Source organism: Lygodium microphyllum, chromosome 8 (assembly GCF_053477565.2).
Source record: "Lygodium microphyllum isolate KBCC chromosome 8, Lygodium_microphyllum_v1.1.10, whole genome shotgun sequence".
NCBI classification, from domain to species: domain Eukaryota; kingdom Viridiplantae; phylum Streptophyta; class Polypodiopsida; order Schizaeales; family Lygodiaceae; genus Lygodium; species Lygodium microphyllum.
This window is the reverse complement of record NC_141142.1, coordinates 128239699-128256705: the sequence shown is the minus strand read 5'-3', so window position 1 is coordinate 128256705 and position 17007 is coordinate 128239699. Positions and strand designations below refer to the sequence as shown.

Here is a 17007-nt window from a genome sequence, read left to right as displayed (position 1 = left end):
CAATATTACTCTTGAGAATCTTGTCTTTGCTTGAGGTGTCAAGGTTGGCAGCCTCTATCCCCTACTTGTATTTGGATCTATTGACTATGTTTTGGTTGTGGCTAATATACCACATCTATCTTTATGGCATTGTCGTCTAGGGCACATGTCCTTAAGAGTAAAAAAAATTCTTTCTCATTTGCAACATTTTCCATCCCTTGACTACAAACGTTTTGATTCATGTGATCATTGTCTTTATGGCAAGTAGACACATGGTTCTCATAAGAAGCCTAGTATTATGCACGTGGGTGAGCCTTTGGCTCTTGTTCATTCCGATGTATGTGGTCCCATGCCCTGTCAATTACTAAGTGGCATGAAGTACCTTGTGACTTTCATTGATGATTATTTGGATAAGGTTTGGGCATATCCCATAATGCAAAAATCAAATGTATTGGCTACATTTTAGCTTTGACTTACTCTTATTGAGAACCAGTTTGGGTATAGGCTGAAATGCCGAAGGTCAGATCATGAGGGTGAATATATTTCTAAATCATTTGAGTAGTTTTGTGATGAGTGGAGTATTAAGTGTTAATTAACTGCCCCTTGTTCCCACCCTAGAATGGTGTTGCAGAGCACATGAATAGGACGATTTATGAGAGAGTTTGTCGTATACTTAGGCATGCAAGTTCACCACAACATTTTTGGACCAAGGCAATTATTACTATTATACATGATAAACAAATCCCCATGCATTACTATTGGTTATCAGGTTACAGAGGAGGTATGATCTAGAAAACATCCATCATATGCTCATTTGCATGTATTTGGATGTGAGACTTTTTGCCACGTTCCTAAGGACAAACACAATAAGTTGGATCCTAAATTAGTGAAATGCATCTTTCTTGATTATGAGGATGCAAGTGAGATGGGCTATTACGTATAGGATCTACAAGCTGGGAAGGTCATCTTTATAGCCATGATGTTGTTTTCCATGAGAACAAGATGCATAAGTAGCTTGAGCACGTAGTTGAGATACATAGAGTGATATTTTCAAGAGGGGTCTCCTATTATCATACAAGCAACTAGATAACCTGCAACAACTGATGTTCCAGTGGCCCATGATCATAATGTTGAATAGGATGTCTAGGCCCCACAACCTGTTTTGCGATAGTCTATTAGAGATAGACATCATCCTAAATCAATTTGCACCCTCAATGGACTATGTTATATGATGAGGCCATGCATAGAGGTGACAGTCACTCTTAGGAGAGGGCCATATAGTCAAAGTATGACTCATTGTAAAAAAATCAAAATCAAATTTTAGATTTTCTTCCCTTGCTTAGTAAAAGGTGTGCTTTGCCATACAAGTGGGTATATGAGTTGAAGAGTATCCCTCGACACCCCAAGCCAGCATATAAGGCCACATTGGTTACAACGGGTTTTAAGTCGAATCATGGTATTGACTTTGATGAGGTATTCTCTCCTATAGTCATAATGACTACCCTACGCTTAGTACTAGCTTTGGTTGCATAGTTAGATTTTGACCTTTATCAAATAGATGTAAAGATGGCTTGTTTACATGGGGACCTACATGATGAGATTTATATGCAACTACCTTTTCATTGAAATGTAGACCCATCTAAATGATTGTGCAATGGTACAAGACTAACATGTAATGGATTCAATAGCAAGATTATAGACAAAGATATAATAATAGGCAATAATATTGGTGCAAGAGTATTTATTCCAAGTGTCACCTTCATTCCAAGTACATTGTATCCATCTTTCACTACAAAGTGAATACAATTTCTAGTGAGGCTTGCATTTGCTATGACCATTAGTGAGAACCTATAAGAGACAAGACCAGGAGAAGTGACCAAACCCAAGCAATAGACCTCAACTTTACAAAATTGGAAAATTAGAAGCAAGGGTAACCCATGCCCAAATGAAAGAAAAACAGAGACCATAGCACTCCAACGGGCCATGCTAGCCATTAAGGGCCACTATGTCACGTAGGAACACTTGCACACTATATTCAATTTGCACTTAGTTTGAATAGAATGCAACATGATGATGATGCAAATACATAAATGATACACAACCCTAAACCATACAAGACCATAAATGGCCTATGAACTTTCGTAGGTAGAACAAATAGCCTAATCATTTAGAGTCGAGAACATCAAAGATTTTTACATCCATACATGATAGTTATCATGATGATGCAATGCATAAATGATGATTTATAATTAAATGCACAAGGCCACAAAAAAGTTATAGCTACTCATATCTTGAATCTCCCATAAAGGTTACTCAAATCAACTCACACATGACACTTAAACCAACTTACACAAATAAATGTAGATGCTTCTTAAAGATAAACAAATATCATCAACACATCTCATTTGTATGGATTTAAATTCGATGATTAAAACAATATATAATTATCTTATAGTTTCTATTCACGCCTACCACTTGATAATTGATATAGCATATATAGAGTAAAAAACTTTTATATATAATCCTTGTAATTTCTTACATGATTTATGTTCAGTTCTATCCCAATGATCATACTTCATAATCCATTTTATTTGAGGTAGCAATATAAAACATAAAGCATGGACTTCATCGAGATGATGTAGGGGGGAGATCTTCAAATCAAATGGATTTCATGCACTACAGGCTAATCATCAAATCGACATCATGCACCACACATTGATCATCAAATCAACATACATACATACATACACAGAGAGAGAGAGAGAGAGAGAGAGAGAGAGAGAGAGAGAGAGAGAGAGAACCTTCCAATCAAGATGCTGAAATATTTTTGCAATTAAATCGATAGGGAAAGAGATAGAGAGAGTGCCTATAAAAAATAATTTAAAAACGATTGATCCAATTCAGTGCTAAGGAAGATTGAAGTGATCACTATGGTGTATAGGGGAAGGTCCTAAAAAATGTAACAGCACGTGGGTTAGATACACCTGTCGTAGGAGTTAATTTTTTTCCTTACTGGCGCTTGGATTTTATGTTTGGGCGGGGAATAAGGCGAGGGAATTCGCAGGGCCCTTGGCTATGGCGCCTCCGAGTGAGGAAGATATCAGGCAGACAGTCCTCGACATCCTTCAGGATGCCGACCTCGAGCACATGACCGAATTCAAGGTCCGCAAGCAGGCCTCTGAGAAGCTTGGCGCAGACCTCAACAGTTCTCTCAACAAGAAGCTCGTGAGAAGGATTGTGGAAGATTACCTCAGTTCTAAGGCACAGGAAGATGCAGAACCTCAGCAAGAAGGGGACGATCAACAGGCAGCTGATAACAACACAGCTGAGAGCGGTAAGCCACAGGAAGAGGCAGACGATGAAGAAGAAGAGGAAGATGCGAGGCCAAGCAGCCGTATTGTAAAGCAGAAGAAGACAGCCCCTCCAGCCAGAAGACCGAGCGGTGGTGATGGTGATGATGATCACCTTGTTTGCCAGGTACAGCCTGTTGTCTGTAGTCAAAGCTGTTTGCTATGAGTTTCATGACTTATTGGTTAGTGAACACACATTTGTGCCAGTGTTAATGTAGAAACGGATTTATGTACATGAGTGGTTTGCGCAGTTAATTTTCCTAGTGCACTCTATGCTAATGTTGAACATTTTAGGATTTTTGGACTGGATGTCTGCCTAATCATACTTGAGTCTAACACTTATGCCACATAAATATCTTCAGGCAGCTATAGATGTACGATCAGTATATATGTTTATGAGAACGTATGATGTGTGTGCTTCTTCATGGGCATCATGGGCTCATTTCATATGCAATGCATTGGGTGGATGTACGCATGCAACAAAAATGTATGTTTATTATTTTACGGTGACATCTGTGAAGGGAAGCAATTATTGTTGCTTATGCTAATTATGTTTCTGTTTTATTTTCAGCTGTCAAGCAAAAGAAATGTTTCCATACAAAAGTTTCGGGGCAAAACACTAGTATCGATTCGTGAGTACTATGAGAAAGATGGTGAACTGAGACCAACTGCTAAAGGTGAGAGCAGCTACTAGATGCATGTATGTTTAGCAAATCAATAGTTAAGAACAAGATATACAGGGGCTTTCATACATTAGAATGATGAGATTTCATTGGAGGTTTGAATATCAATCTCAACGTTTGTTAATTCAAAAGGTAGGATGAATAAGAGATTTTAAGGTAGGATGTAAAAATTGATGCATGCAAAATGAAATCAAAGCAAACTGAGTTTCATTTATCATCTTATCATCCAAATAGAGGCTGGTTTTTGTTATTCAAAGCTCATTTTGTGGAGATAATTACAAATCCATCTAATCTACTTTGACATAAGTTGAGCTTTGACATTAGGAGCACTTTGGAAAGTTAATACATCTTGAATGGTATTTGTGCTTGTAGAGTTGATGTATAGAGACTGGTTTAATCTTTGACTAATGATAATGGCCTTGTGAAGGTCCTAAACTAGCCAAGATTGCTAATACTCGAGCCTTGACATCCATACCTAGAAGACTGAGGCATACGGGCTACCTAAATTGATGAAGATTAAGTACAAACTTTGCTCAGTTGGTAGGTTTAGGCAATCTTTAATATACTTGTGCAAATGAGCAAGACTAAATTTTTCACTTGAGATGTCAATCAAAATAGTAAGTCGCATCTATGTCAATCCCACACCACCTTTAACAAATACTATCGCCCCTCTCAACATCCAAAATTTGTCTTGGAATTGAGAGAAGGCCACCTTAGGGGAGTGGGTTTTGACTTGCAAGGTCTTCTTGAGTGTGGTTGTTGATGTAAAGTTTTTTTGGGATGATTATATTCTTTAAAGATTTGGGTAGATTAGATGTGAACCTTTTGTTCATAATGGAAGCTATAGGAGATAATGGGTTGTCAATTTTGTCATTGAGCTTTTTAAAGTGTGGCATAATTGATTGATCATTGGAGGATAGTGTGAGTGCACAATATGGAAGCAAGAAAGAACACATAGAGAGACCAAGAACTTTGATCTGAAACAAATTAACAAAAAGTAGGCTGAATGCAATGATCCTTGCACATGTGGTTCAACCATATAAGTGAGGGTGTTGGACTAAAATGATAGGAGTCCGGAGAGAAAATTTGATAGAGGGGAGATGAGAGAGAGGATGTTGATGGGACTGGAATAATTGCATTAATAGATTGAGTAGAGGAGAGGTTGAATGAATAGGAGAGTAGGATGTGTCAGTTCTATAAATAGGGGGGAGAGTTGAAACTGATCCGTTGATCTAATATATTGTTGTTCTACAACAAATACTCCAGTAATTGGCTTATTGCTTTTTCACCATAAAAAGTTGTCAAAAGATGATGTACCAGTGAGACAGTAGGGTTTGCGGGGAGGAACACGGAGTGAACTCGGCAAACATGGAGAAGAGAAGAAAAGAGAGAATAAACTCTGATGAATGGAATGAGGAAGTTTTGAATCATGGAGTGAATGTGATACAAGGGAACAAGGGTGTTGTAGCATAAGGAAGATGATGAAGACAGCTACGAATCCTGAAGGGGTGTGAAGGTAGTGGAGAGGTTGGAAAAAAGAGGCGACGGACTGAATGAATCAGCTGTAAGGAATGAATGAGAGAGTGGCTTATAAATAGGCAGAGTCAGTCTAGGATGGTGCCTCTTTTTGGGGCTGCAAACCCTAAATGCAAAATGCAGAAATGCAAAAACGCAAACTGCGGGTGAAGGGTTTCTTAACACCCCTTCTTAGGCCCAAAAAGGAGAAGAAGAGAAGAGTCAGGTGGAGATGGAATGCTACATGTTGAAGAATGCTCATGTAGCAGGTGCCACTTGGACAGTGCCACCAGGTGATGATACTTTTTGCAGTTGCTTTGCTTATTTACTTATATAAATGTTTTATTTTTCTTTTCTTTAGTTGTTGTTGCTTTTCACCTTCTCTTGGATTAAGTCGGGATCTTTGCATGGCCAAAAGAGTCAGCCATTGGGACAAATTGGACTAATGGTTCGTTTGAGCCTTAGGACCGGTTCCATATTGAATGGGCATTGAAGAATAGAATGCTAGTGGTTTGGGACTGTGTGCATAGCAACCAGAAACGTTTAGAAACGAAACATCAAAAACGTGTTTCGTAAGTTTCTTTCAAGAGGGGGTTAAATAAGAAATGCAGGTTTTTTTAGATAGGGATTTTTAATAGTTTTGACTAGTAAAAGAGGTTTTGAACCTCTATGGAACTCTCTCTTAAACAAAGAATGGCTAATTGAGCTTGAGTGATAATAGAGTCAATTGAGAATAATACATTATACGTTACATATCCATGATCCATTATTGACTTGTCACTTATGTCAAAGTTAGTCTTTGGACAAGCCATACTATGGTTTAGAACTCAAACATTATGATTCATATATATCATACAAAGAAAATTGAAATTAACATGTAAATAGCCTATCTATAATATGGACTGAGTCAAGTTGCAACATCATGATTCTCATTTTAAAACAACCTGACAAAATGCCAAAATAAAAATTGAATCGTAATATATCTTAAATAGCTCATAAATGAGACTAAAGTAGTATAATATTTAAATCGCAAGACAAGAATAGATACTAGACTGATAAAGTCCAATAACTAAACAAAATCACAAAAAAATCAGTCTCTTATTCAAAATCTTGAGCCCTTATGAGTCATTACATATCATCATCATTATGTTTAACATTATCCATTAGTTTTTGTCAAAAAAACCATGTTTTGGATTCCAACTCACTAAAAAAATAAAGAAAGTTAAAAAGGCCCACGTTTTTTACTCTCAGAAATGTTTCGTATTTTAAGAAACGTTTTGTAAGTTTCAAATTCAAAGAAACCCGTTTCTTAGTTGCTATGACTGTGTACTTAGCCACTGGAGATGGTGCAGGACAATGAGTCTGGCCAAGATAGAAGATGCATATGTAAGAATGCTCACGGAATAAAAGTCACCGTAATTGAGCCACATTACACTTTTTGATGTGGTTGCAATGATAAAAGTTGCTCAGAACAACTTGAGGAATGCAGCGGTCACTATCCCTAAAATTTAGGGAGTTACTATTTTTGAACCTTAGAATCTGTTTGCGTCATTATTTTCGTTTTTGCATGAGGATTAATTCTTTGATCTGTGCCAAGGTCAAATTTTGCACCGATCATGGAGAATTTTAGACCGGAAGGTTTAAACGAGAAAATTGTTACATGTATGCCATGTGGCACAAATTCCCAAAAGAGAGAGAGAGCATTTAAAAAAAACGTAATAGGCATGAGGGGCAGATCTGAGAATGAAGTTTTGAGGAGCCGAGAGCAGATTGCTGCAAGTACATCAGCTATGGAGAGTACTTCTTCGTCTTTGACTCATGTACGGAGGTAGAGCTTGCTTCCTCTGGTCAACTCTCTCTCTATTTTGAGAGGAAATGCTTTGCATGATGGGCTGATTCCATCGAAGGTACAATTTTGTGTTTTCTTTGCACTTTTGTTGAGGCAAGAGCCTTACTGTCCAGGCATAGGAGCAGCTGTTGGCTTCTCCAATGCACGAACTAAAGAAAATGGTGACCATGCCACATAGGAACAGGGCTTTTCAGCTCTGATTTAGTGCTGTTTGTGGGACTGTTTTATTGTTGGAATGATGCCAGGATAGAAGGGATGTTGTTCTGGATATGTTGGACAGTAAAAATAGTAAATACAGAGTTTCGCAGACTGCAATTTTGCACATGAATCATTGAGTTATGGTCACAGAAAATGCTTTTCTCAAAGGGATGTTGTCTTGGATATGCCAGACAGTGAAAACAGTAAATACAGAGTTCTGCAAACTGCAAATCTGCACATGAATTATTGAGTTATGGTCACAGAAAATGATTTCCAAAAAGGGATGTATTGTCCTTATACAACTAGGATTTACTCAGAAAAGATGAAACCCAACTGTTCACAAGCTATGTATTTTGGAACATTTCATTTTTGTAACTTTCCATCTTTTAATTGAAAAAGAAATAACGAGAGAGGCACTGGTCTTCGGGGCCAATCTGGTGTTGAGCGAGGGAGTGAGGTCTTTGTTTGTGTGTGTGTGTGTGAAAGACCATGTGTTAATTGAAGGAACTACTGCTTTATGTGAGTCATTGACCGGTTTCAGACAGTCTCTTATGGGGTAATTGTTCACTTGCCCAAGGACCCTAGTACAAAGATGATGAAAATATGCAATGCATAAGAGGAATGTTGGACTTTGTGTGGTGCCGAGAACCATAAGGATATGCCGTACTCAATCTCGGGAGTTAGCTCCATTTTGACCGAGGGACAAAGAAGATCCACCTTGTAATTTGAGAATACCACCTGAAAGGAGACCTTTGAAGATAGTTAGGAAACTGGATGAGCTGTAGAACCCGAAACGCAACCTCAGGAGAGAAGCCACTAGCTCCATGCATCCATGCTGGAAGAAATACAAAGGCCTCGTCGCCAAGTTGTGGCTGAACCTCCAAGTCCCAATCTAGGTGGTACTTGAAGATTCTGGGTATCAGTAGAAGAGATGATTGGTCGAAGACAGCCACCCCAAGAAAGTAGAGGATGGGTGAAGAACTTCATGTAGAGTAGGTTTCCCCTCTGAGGTGGGAGGTGGAGGGGTCCCTGTTGAAGTCAAAGAAGTAGATGCCCCCTCTGAGGGCAAAGAAATAACATTCCCCTCTGAAGTAGATAGGGAATCCAAAAACTCATGGATCACGGACTCCAAAATGTTTGATGACGAAGGAAGTGTCGCCGGTCGTGCCAAAGAAGGTATCTGGGGTGTTGAGGAGCTCCCAGAGGTAGCCTCTCGAACCTAAGTAGTCGAGGGTGGGGAAGAGGGGCTCAAAATGAGCAAGAGGTGGGTAATAGTCGCTGTCTCTTAGTGGAGCGGACTGGGTAGCCGAAGAAGAGAAAGGAGTCCAGCAGCCATTGTCTCTCGGAGGAGCGGACTGACGAGGAGACGGTATTAAACAATCGCTCTCTTGATGGAGCGGATTGCAGAACCGCGGGCTGTGGCAGCCACTGTACCCGAAAATAGGTGGGAGAAGATTGCCTCTGGCATTGCGACGATCTTTAGGAGGTCGTAGCGCCGCCAATTGATCCTCCATGTGCTCGAAAGGACTTGCGCATCGGATGCATCTTATTGCCTTGAGCATAGTACTCTGATAGCTGATATAGAATGCTCTTTGTGGCTTAGAAAGGAGAGGTGGCACAAGGAGTGCATGGTGGAAAACGCATATACTTTGGGGGTGTGGGGAGCAAAGATCAAAGTTGGCAAGCATTGGTGGTGTGTTCGATGATGCCACAGTAGGAGTAGCGAGTAGTCTTGTCATCTGTTGGTAAAGAAGCCATGGATACTAGTGTGCCTAGGTCAGCCACCATGAACCATGAACCGCAATGCCCGTCTCAAGGGGTGTGAGGGCAGCGTGAAGCACGAACCACAATGTCCGCCTCAAGGGGTGGGAGGGCAGTGGAAGGACTGGAAGTGAGCTGCCAGTGGGAGGAGGATGTGACTAGCAATAAGAGGTTGCAATCAGTAGAAAAACGCAGGTGAAGAGAGAGAAAGATTAAAAACGCAAGTGAGGAGAGAGAAAGACTAAGGCTGTAGGAGAGAAATACTAAAAACGCAGGAAAAAACAGCAACAACAATCAATATGTGATGTCCTCCACGTCCGGGGTGTGGGCAGCAAGCTGAAATACCTGAAATCTACAAAAACGAGATTGTTTTCTGAATGGAGAGTGATCAGCAACAGTCGCTTTGCCGTAAACAGCTGCAAACTGTGGGTGGAAGGTTGGAAACATGCGCCATACTGTAGATGACAGCAAGGGATAGCTGAGACTGCGATGTCCTCCGCGAAAGGGGTGTGGGCAGCAAGCTGAAAACACATGAAACTTGCAAAAACGAGATTTTGATGCAGTGGAAGAAGAAGAGAAGTGGATGTTGAACCCACCACCTGTCTTTACCTTCATTGGAGTGGAGAATCTTTGCCGTTGCTTGAGTAGATCCAGCTTTGATACCATGTCAAAAGATGACGTATCAGTGATAAAGTAGGGTTTGCGGGGAGGAACACGGAGTGAACTTGGCAAACATGGAGAAGAGAAGAGAACAGAGAAGAAACTTTGATGAATGGAATGATGAAGTTTTGAATGCTGGACAAGAAGTGGTATGTATAGGCAATATCCTTGTTGCTCCAACTCAAGTCCAGGTGTTTTCTTTGTGTTTAAAAGTACATTTTAATATAATAAAGAAGTGATTGTGCATGATAAAGTGTTGCAACAAAACCCTATGATATAGGAAAAGCATTAAGATATGTTATCTTGATTTGCAAGGGAATGTTATATATGCCTCTTATGTAGATAAACTGATTGTTTTCTCTTTGTGAATATTACAAGAGATTGCTTGATTATTATTAGGTTTTAAAGAGGATTTGTACTTGTTATGGAAAAGCGAATGTTGATACTTAAAAGGACTTGTTTAAAGTATTAAGAAGCAATGTTATTGGATTTGAAAAGAGATGCTTTTTAGATGAGATAGGTTGTTTGCTTTGTTTTGGATTGAATCTTGTAAAATTCCTAAAGTTGTGAGTTGATGAAACCTAAGTCTCTCATCGGGATTTCCTCACGAGGTATTATTTCCGTCTTGGACACTAGGATTGATACCAATGATGAGAGGTTTCTCCATAGTGGTCAATTCTACTCTTGAGGTACGTGGGAACTAGTGGAGGTTTGGTTGTAATTCCCATTGTGTGCTTAATAGTGGATTGGGATAGAGTAGAACCAAGCTTGAGATATGTTATCTTGGAAGGCCTTGACACTAGCTAAGAGCGGATTGGTGGATTGTGCCCACGGAGTTGAACACGGATATTTAGGTACTTTGGATATTAATTAATGTTGTTGTTTTTATATGTTAAGCTAAATCATATTAGGATAATTAGATAACTAAAATACTACTGGAGGGAAGCGGGTGGTTAGATCCCCGACGTATTTTTCCTATGGTAGGGTGGTCTCGGTTAACCAAGAGGCTTCCATCATAAGTCGAATGCTAGATTAGGCAAAGCTAGGAAGGTTCTAACATTGATTGTTCTAATGTGTTGTCTTAGAGTCCAATTGATGTCGTTTTAAGGGGCTAAGTTGAGACTATGCTTCATGGGTCAAGGGGTTGATGTTCATTGCTTACTTTGGTTTCTCACTCTCTTTGAATCAAGTACGGTAATGGTTCGATTCGGTTTGAGTGATAATAGCAAAGTAATCATCTTAAAAGCTAATCTTAGATAGCTGATAGGAGACTATGATATTTAAATTAGGTTCTTGTTTTTAGGTCGATCCTTGTGGGGTTGAGGTAGAGCTTTCCTTGCGAGGTAGACTCAAGCAGGATTTGTTAGATATACAACAACAAAATGGTAGAGCTTAAAAAAAGAACAAATCGCGTAAGGAGATGGCATGATGAATGATTTAAAGTCAAGTTTTGCTATGTAGTTTTTGGCTTGAGGTTGTCTTGTGTGCAACTTATATACTTAGCAGTGTTCTACTAAGGCATTGCAATCTATCACTTGGTATGAGGCTTGATATGGTAAAAAGCCATTTATTGCTTGCTTGCATGTTTTTGAGTGTTTGACTTATGCTTTAGTATTAGTGTAGCCATGTTAAAAATTGGATGATAAAGTTGTGAAATGCTCTTTTGTTAGTTAAAGTTTTGAAAGCAAAGGTTATAAGTTATACCATCTACAAACGAAGCGTATTTTGGTTAGTCGTTGATTTTGTCTTAATGAAAGATATTGTTTAGCCTTAACTTTTATATACCAAAGAAGATGTACACGTATAGGATATCTATGATACTTTGTTGTCTCCTTTTAGTGGTGCACAGTCACATATAGCAACAATGAGGCAAATTTTCAATATATGAAGGTTTCCCATGAGTCCACAATTTAGCTTGTTTCTGATGCAGATGTGAAATGATGCACTTTTGGATGAGAGACTAGAGATTGTGCAGCCTAGAACTATGCCAAAATGGTTGGTGCAAACATTGCATGATAGTAAATTAGTTGCATCTTTATCTAATTATACTCATTCTAGCTAACACAATCCTTCTTATACATTGGATCATTATGTATTGGTTGTTTCTAGTCTTTGTGATGAGGATGGGCTTGTTTCTTATAAAGAGGCGCAAAATTTAGAGAATTGGATAGTGGGGCAATTTAAATATGATGCTATTGTTTAAAATGGTACTTGGTTCTTATGTGAATTGTCTCCTAGTAAAGAAGCCATTGGTACTAAGTGTGTTTATAAGTTGAAGCGTAAGCTAGATGGTAGTGTTGATTGTTATAAGGCTTGACTTGTGAGAAAGGATTATGTTCAATAAAAGGGCATTGACTTTTATAAAACCTTTCCTCCCACTTGACATATAATAACAATATGTAGCATTTGTGCTTTGCAACTCATAATGATTGGGATGCACGTCAATAGGACATCAAAATTGCATTTTTGCATGGTGATTTATATGAGAAAGTGTGTGTTTTTTAGCCTTATGGTTTTGTGCAAAAGGGGCAAGTAAACAAAGTATGTACATTGAAAAAGGCATTGTATGGTTTGAAGCAAGTAACTCAAGCATTGGTACGCATGGTTGTGGACAATCATTTGCCGCCGCCATCTTCATTGATGGTCAGAGTGCATTGGCAATTGCATGGAACCTATTGTTCCATGCTTGTACTAAGTGCATTGAGATGCATCATGATGTCAGGGAGAAACCCTTAGTAGGAGAGATCAGTTTGGCCTATGTGCCAACATAGGACAACTCTGCAGATTTATTTATAAGGGCTTTGTCTTATGAGAAGCTCAAAGCTTTTTGCAAAGTTTTGAGCTTACTCTCCTTTGTGGATTGGTTGTAGCCTATTGGGCTTGGTACTTTCCTATACATGAGTGTTAGCTCTTGAGGGATTTGTTACCACATTTCGATAGTGATGTGTGTGAGCACACTTAGAACCATCGGGACTCATTTTTCCCTTCTTAGGAGGGCTTTTTTTCTTGGCCTTAGATATACGCTATTCACTTTTTTAGAGTATACTTAGTCTTGTACATCTTTTTTATTGATACTTCTCAATACACTTTGTGTTGTGCTCTCTCAAAAGGTTTCAATAGTGGAGGAGTTACATTGCTCTTTACTATCTGACGAGGTCTTGGTGTGATCCTTTCCACCCCTTGCTTTTGTACTATGTGGTGGAAGTCAAGGTCCCCTTTGAATATGGCAGATGGGATTTCTTGTGAACTTGCTTGAACAACATTATGAAACACAAATGTTGACATTCAAGTTCATAGAAGTTGGGTAACTTTGGTTGTGATATAACTTGTTGCATAAAATTGAAATATATAGGAAAGTCACTTGATTGCTATTTGACTTAGGTGGGCTAGTTATGGTGGGTTTGGCTAGTAGATATTGGTACTCTACCAACTTGACAGTCAAGTCATCCCTCAATGATCTTGAACTCTTGGAGTTTATGGTTGAGATATAGGGGTGAAAGACTAATTGAACCATCAAGTAGTTAGTATTCTTTGAAATTTCCCTCAAAATAGCTTGAGCTCCCCATAGTTTTATTAGGTAAAGCAAATGATTAGAGTTAGGTGAAATACTCTCATCCTATTCTCAACCTTTAGAATAGGTAAGCAGCTAAGCTTGCTTTGTTGAACCTTGATGCGTCAGAGGCATTGAGGGTGAAACACCCTCCTATTCTTAACCTTTAGGATAGGGAAGTAGCCAAGCTTGCTCTGTTGGACCTTGTTGCAGAATATGAGCTCCAAGTGGGCCGTTTTTGATAAGTAGAACTGGCAATGTAGAATAAGCTGAAAGTCAAGATACAACGCTGAATTGCGCTACAACCTAGATTCCACAAAGGGTGCTGATTGATTAGATGGCAGAACAGTGGTCATGAAAGGTAGTGGATTACGAGCTATTGCTTCTTATTGGATATTGTGCTATTTCACAGAGCAGCAAGAAGCAACCTATGGTGCCCCTTTCCTCTATGGAGGTAGAATATCGAGCGGCGTAAACTACCGCTGGCAAAGTTATGTGCTTTGGAGATTGTTAGGGGAGCTTGGCTGTCCTTGGAGCCATGCTACTACTATCCTGTGTGATGATCAAAGTTGCATAGCCATTGCTTGGAACTTGGTGTTTTGTGCACAGACTAAGCATGTGGAGATCCAGTATCATAACACGTGGGAGAGGATATTGGATGGTGCAGTCACATAGGAGTATCGTAAGGTAGAGGATAACTTGGTGGATCTCTTCACCAAAGCTCTTTTTCAAGCCACATTACATGTGCATTCTAGATCCCTTAGTCTCATGGCCTGTCCAGGATCTTAGAGGGTGGTGTTAAGAGGGTCAGCTTTTGTACGGGCAGCAAACAGGCAGACAGTTCAGTGGGCAGACTTTGGGTAGTTTGGGCAGCCTCAGGCAGGAGCAATCAGATGGGCAGCATGCAGGTTGGACTGGCAGCGCGGGCCGTACCAGCAAGCAGCAGTCGGGGACCAGGCCAGGCGGGAAGGTTGGCATGTTTTTTGGACAGCAGATCGGCCATTTTCAGGAGGCCAACCCGGCTGGTGTGATTGCCTACTTATAGGCTGCAGGCCTTCGTGGTCAATGGTCATGCTTATGCTGTCAATGAGTTGTGAGGTCTTCTGAGTTTGATACATTTGACACTCGCTCTTGTACATACTCTGCTCCGGATTTCAGTCTTCAGCATTCATCTACTTCACACACATACACACACACTCCCTCTCACTCACTCTCTCTCTCTCTTTGCATGTCAGTCTTCATCTCAGCCTGTGCATCTGCTTCTGCATTGCTGCACTCTGACAGTTTCCAGTATTGTACTCTTTTGGATTTGGTGAGATAGCCTAGGTCCATAGATTTGGAATGCTTATCTGATTAAATGTCTGTGAAGACACTGATATGGTTTTGAATGATGGGGTCTTAAGATTGCTGAATTCTAGGGTTATGGTATAGACGTAGCTATGGGTTTTTGGATGGTACATGCTTGAGCTTGTCCCTTTTGCTTTATATCTCAAGCTCCATACTAGCTGGCAAAAAGGTGTTATGTGAGAATCAGAATGGTGGGGAGTCTTCCAACAAAAGTTTGAGGAGTTTTGCAATGAGGAGGGCATTTGGGAACAGCCCAGCTTTATTTTGGTTGCACCATTTTTACCTGCTCTGACCCACCTAACGTGGTGTCCCATCAGTCGCATATATGTTTGCCAACATTGATGGTTGTACTCAATTTATCTCAGCATATGAGGTGCATTTTTCCCCTCCAGTGAGTTGTGCGTTCCTGGAAGTCCCTGAATTATCCTCTAGCATATTTTATGCTCCATACAAGTCTGTTGGACCTTGCAGATTGAGAAAAAGAGTTCTGATTGTTTGTAGCGGTAATGCAGCTATATTTAATGCTTTATTTCTTGAGGAAGGATCTCTGTGATTGTGCCTGTGTTTGTAGCATCATTCTTTGCTCTTGAATCAAATTTGAGAATATCTGTTTTAAATAGTCTAGTCACAGAAAAAAGAGTCTCAATACTTTTAACTTAGACATTAAAATGATGAGCCATCAGTCGGTGGGTAATAGAACGGCTGTGTAAAACATACTTTGGCAGATTACAATATTTTCATGCAGGCAGAATAAATGCGCCTTCATACTTGGATATTAAAATGAGAGGCCATCAATTGATGGGTAGAACTGCTGTCTGGGAAATGTCTTAACTCTTGAAAATGGTGCTCATTCTTGGTAATTGATCTATATTAAAACATAGTTTGACACATCTTAATATTTTTATGCAGGAATAAGTCTCTCTGTTGATCAATGGAAAGTTCTCAAAAGCAATGTCTCTGCCATTGAAAAAGCGATTTCTAAATTGCAGTGAAAGGGAATGTGAGTACTACAACCACACAGTGTGGGTATATAGTATTCAATCATGTAGTAGAAAGACTTGAATCAGTTAAATGGAGTCAGAACAAGTGCCAAGTGTAAGGCTTTAACCAAAGCTATGTGGTGCATGCAATCCACACTTGGGAGGGTTTCAAGTACTTTCTTTCTGTGCTTTTGTCTGTACAGTTGTCAGTCTCTGTTCAATCATTGTGAAGTCCTGAAAGTATATTGTTAATTAGTAAACCTTGAATGCTACAGCAGTCTTGGTGAAAAAGTCTATCTGTTGATCAATGGAAACTTCTCAAAAGCAATGTCTCTGCTGTTGAAAAAGCTATTTCTAAATTCCAGTGAAAGGGAATGTGAGTACTACAAGTACAACTGCACAGTGGGTTTATAGCATTCAATCATGTAATAGAAGGATTCGAATCTGTTAAATGGAGTACCGTAAGTACAACCACAGAGTGTGGGTATGTAGCATTTAATCATGTAGTAGAAAGACTCGAATCATTTGGATGGAGTTGGAACAAGTGCCAAGTGTAAGGCTTTAACCACCAGAGCTATGTGATACATGCAATCCACATTTGGGAGGCACTGTATTTCATAGAGAATTTCAAGCACCTTCTTTCTATGTTTCTGTGTGCAGTTGTCAGTCTTTCTTCAATCATCGTGACGTCCTGAAAATATATTACTAATTACTAACACCTGAATGCTAGCAGCAGACTTGGTGTGATTTACACTTATGAAGGATATGGTGTGTGTAAAGAGGTTAGTCCATGAGTTGCCTTGAAAGGCTTTGTTATAACGGTTACTGGATTTTTTAATCAAGAGGTAGATCCTGCTTAAACCTCTTCAAGTACTCCTATGAAATGATAGCACATTGAGAAATAATTGGATTTGCACTAGGTTAGTGTCCACTTTCATATCGAGGCATTGCTTACAGTTGATCTTCATGCTGTGGGCATATTACAAAGGTATGAAATGCTCTAGTGTGTAGTGACCCAGGTCCCTCTATCAAAATTGGGCTGCTTATGATGAAATTGTGTCCTAATATATGGTGATTAAGGTCCCTCTATTGAAATTATTCTAGGTTCTCTAGGTCCTCTATGATAATAACAATG

At 39.5% G+C, this 17007-nt stretch overlaps 1 protein-coding gene across 2 annotated transcripts; it reads left to right on the top strand.

Annotated features, from left to right (window-relative positions):
* The first annotated feature begins 2942 nt into the window (after window positions 1-2942).
* Window positions 2943-16476, top strand: LOC148032845 (RNA polymerase II transcriptional coactivator KELP-like). 2 transcript variants are annotated; one of them, XR_015691668.1, is made up of 4 exons: window positions 2943-3456; window positions 3901-4006; window positions 11926-11990; window positions 15802-16476. XR_015691668.1 is itself a non-coding variant. In XM_087683514.1 (3 exons), the coding sequence occupies exons 1-3, from the start codon at window positions 3055-3057 to the stop codon at window positions 15882-15884; spliced, it is 591 nt and encodes a 196-aa protein (XP_087539640.1). In that variant the 5' UTR covers window positions 2946-3054; the 3' UTR covers window positions 15885-16459. The 2 variants fall into 2 exon arrangements, 1 of the variants encoding a protein (XP_087539640.1); XM_087683514.1 differs by lacking the exon at window positions 11926-11990 and having other exon boundaries at window positions 2946-3456; window positions 15802-16459.
* The last annotated feature ends 531 nt before the right edge of the window (window positions 16477-17007 follow it).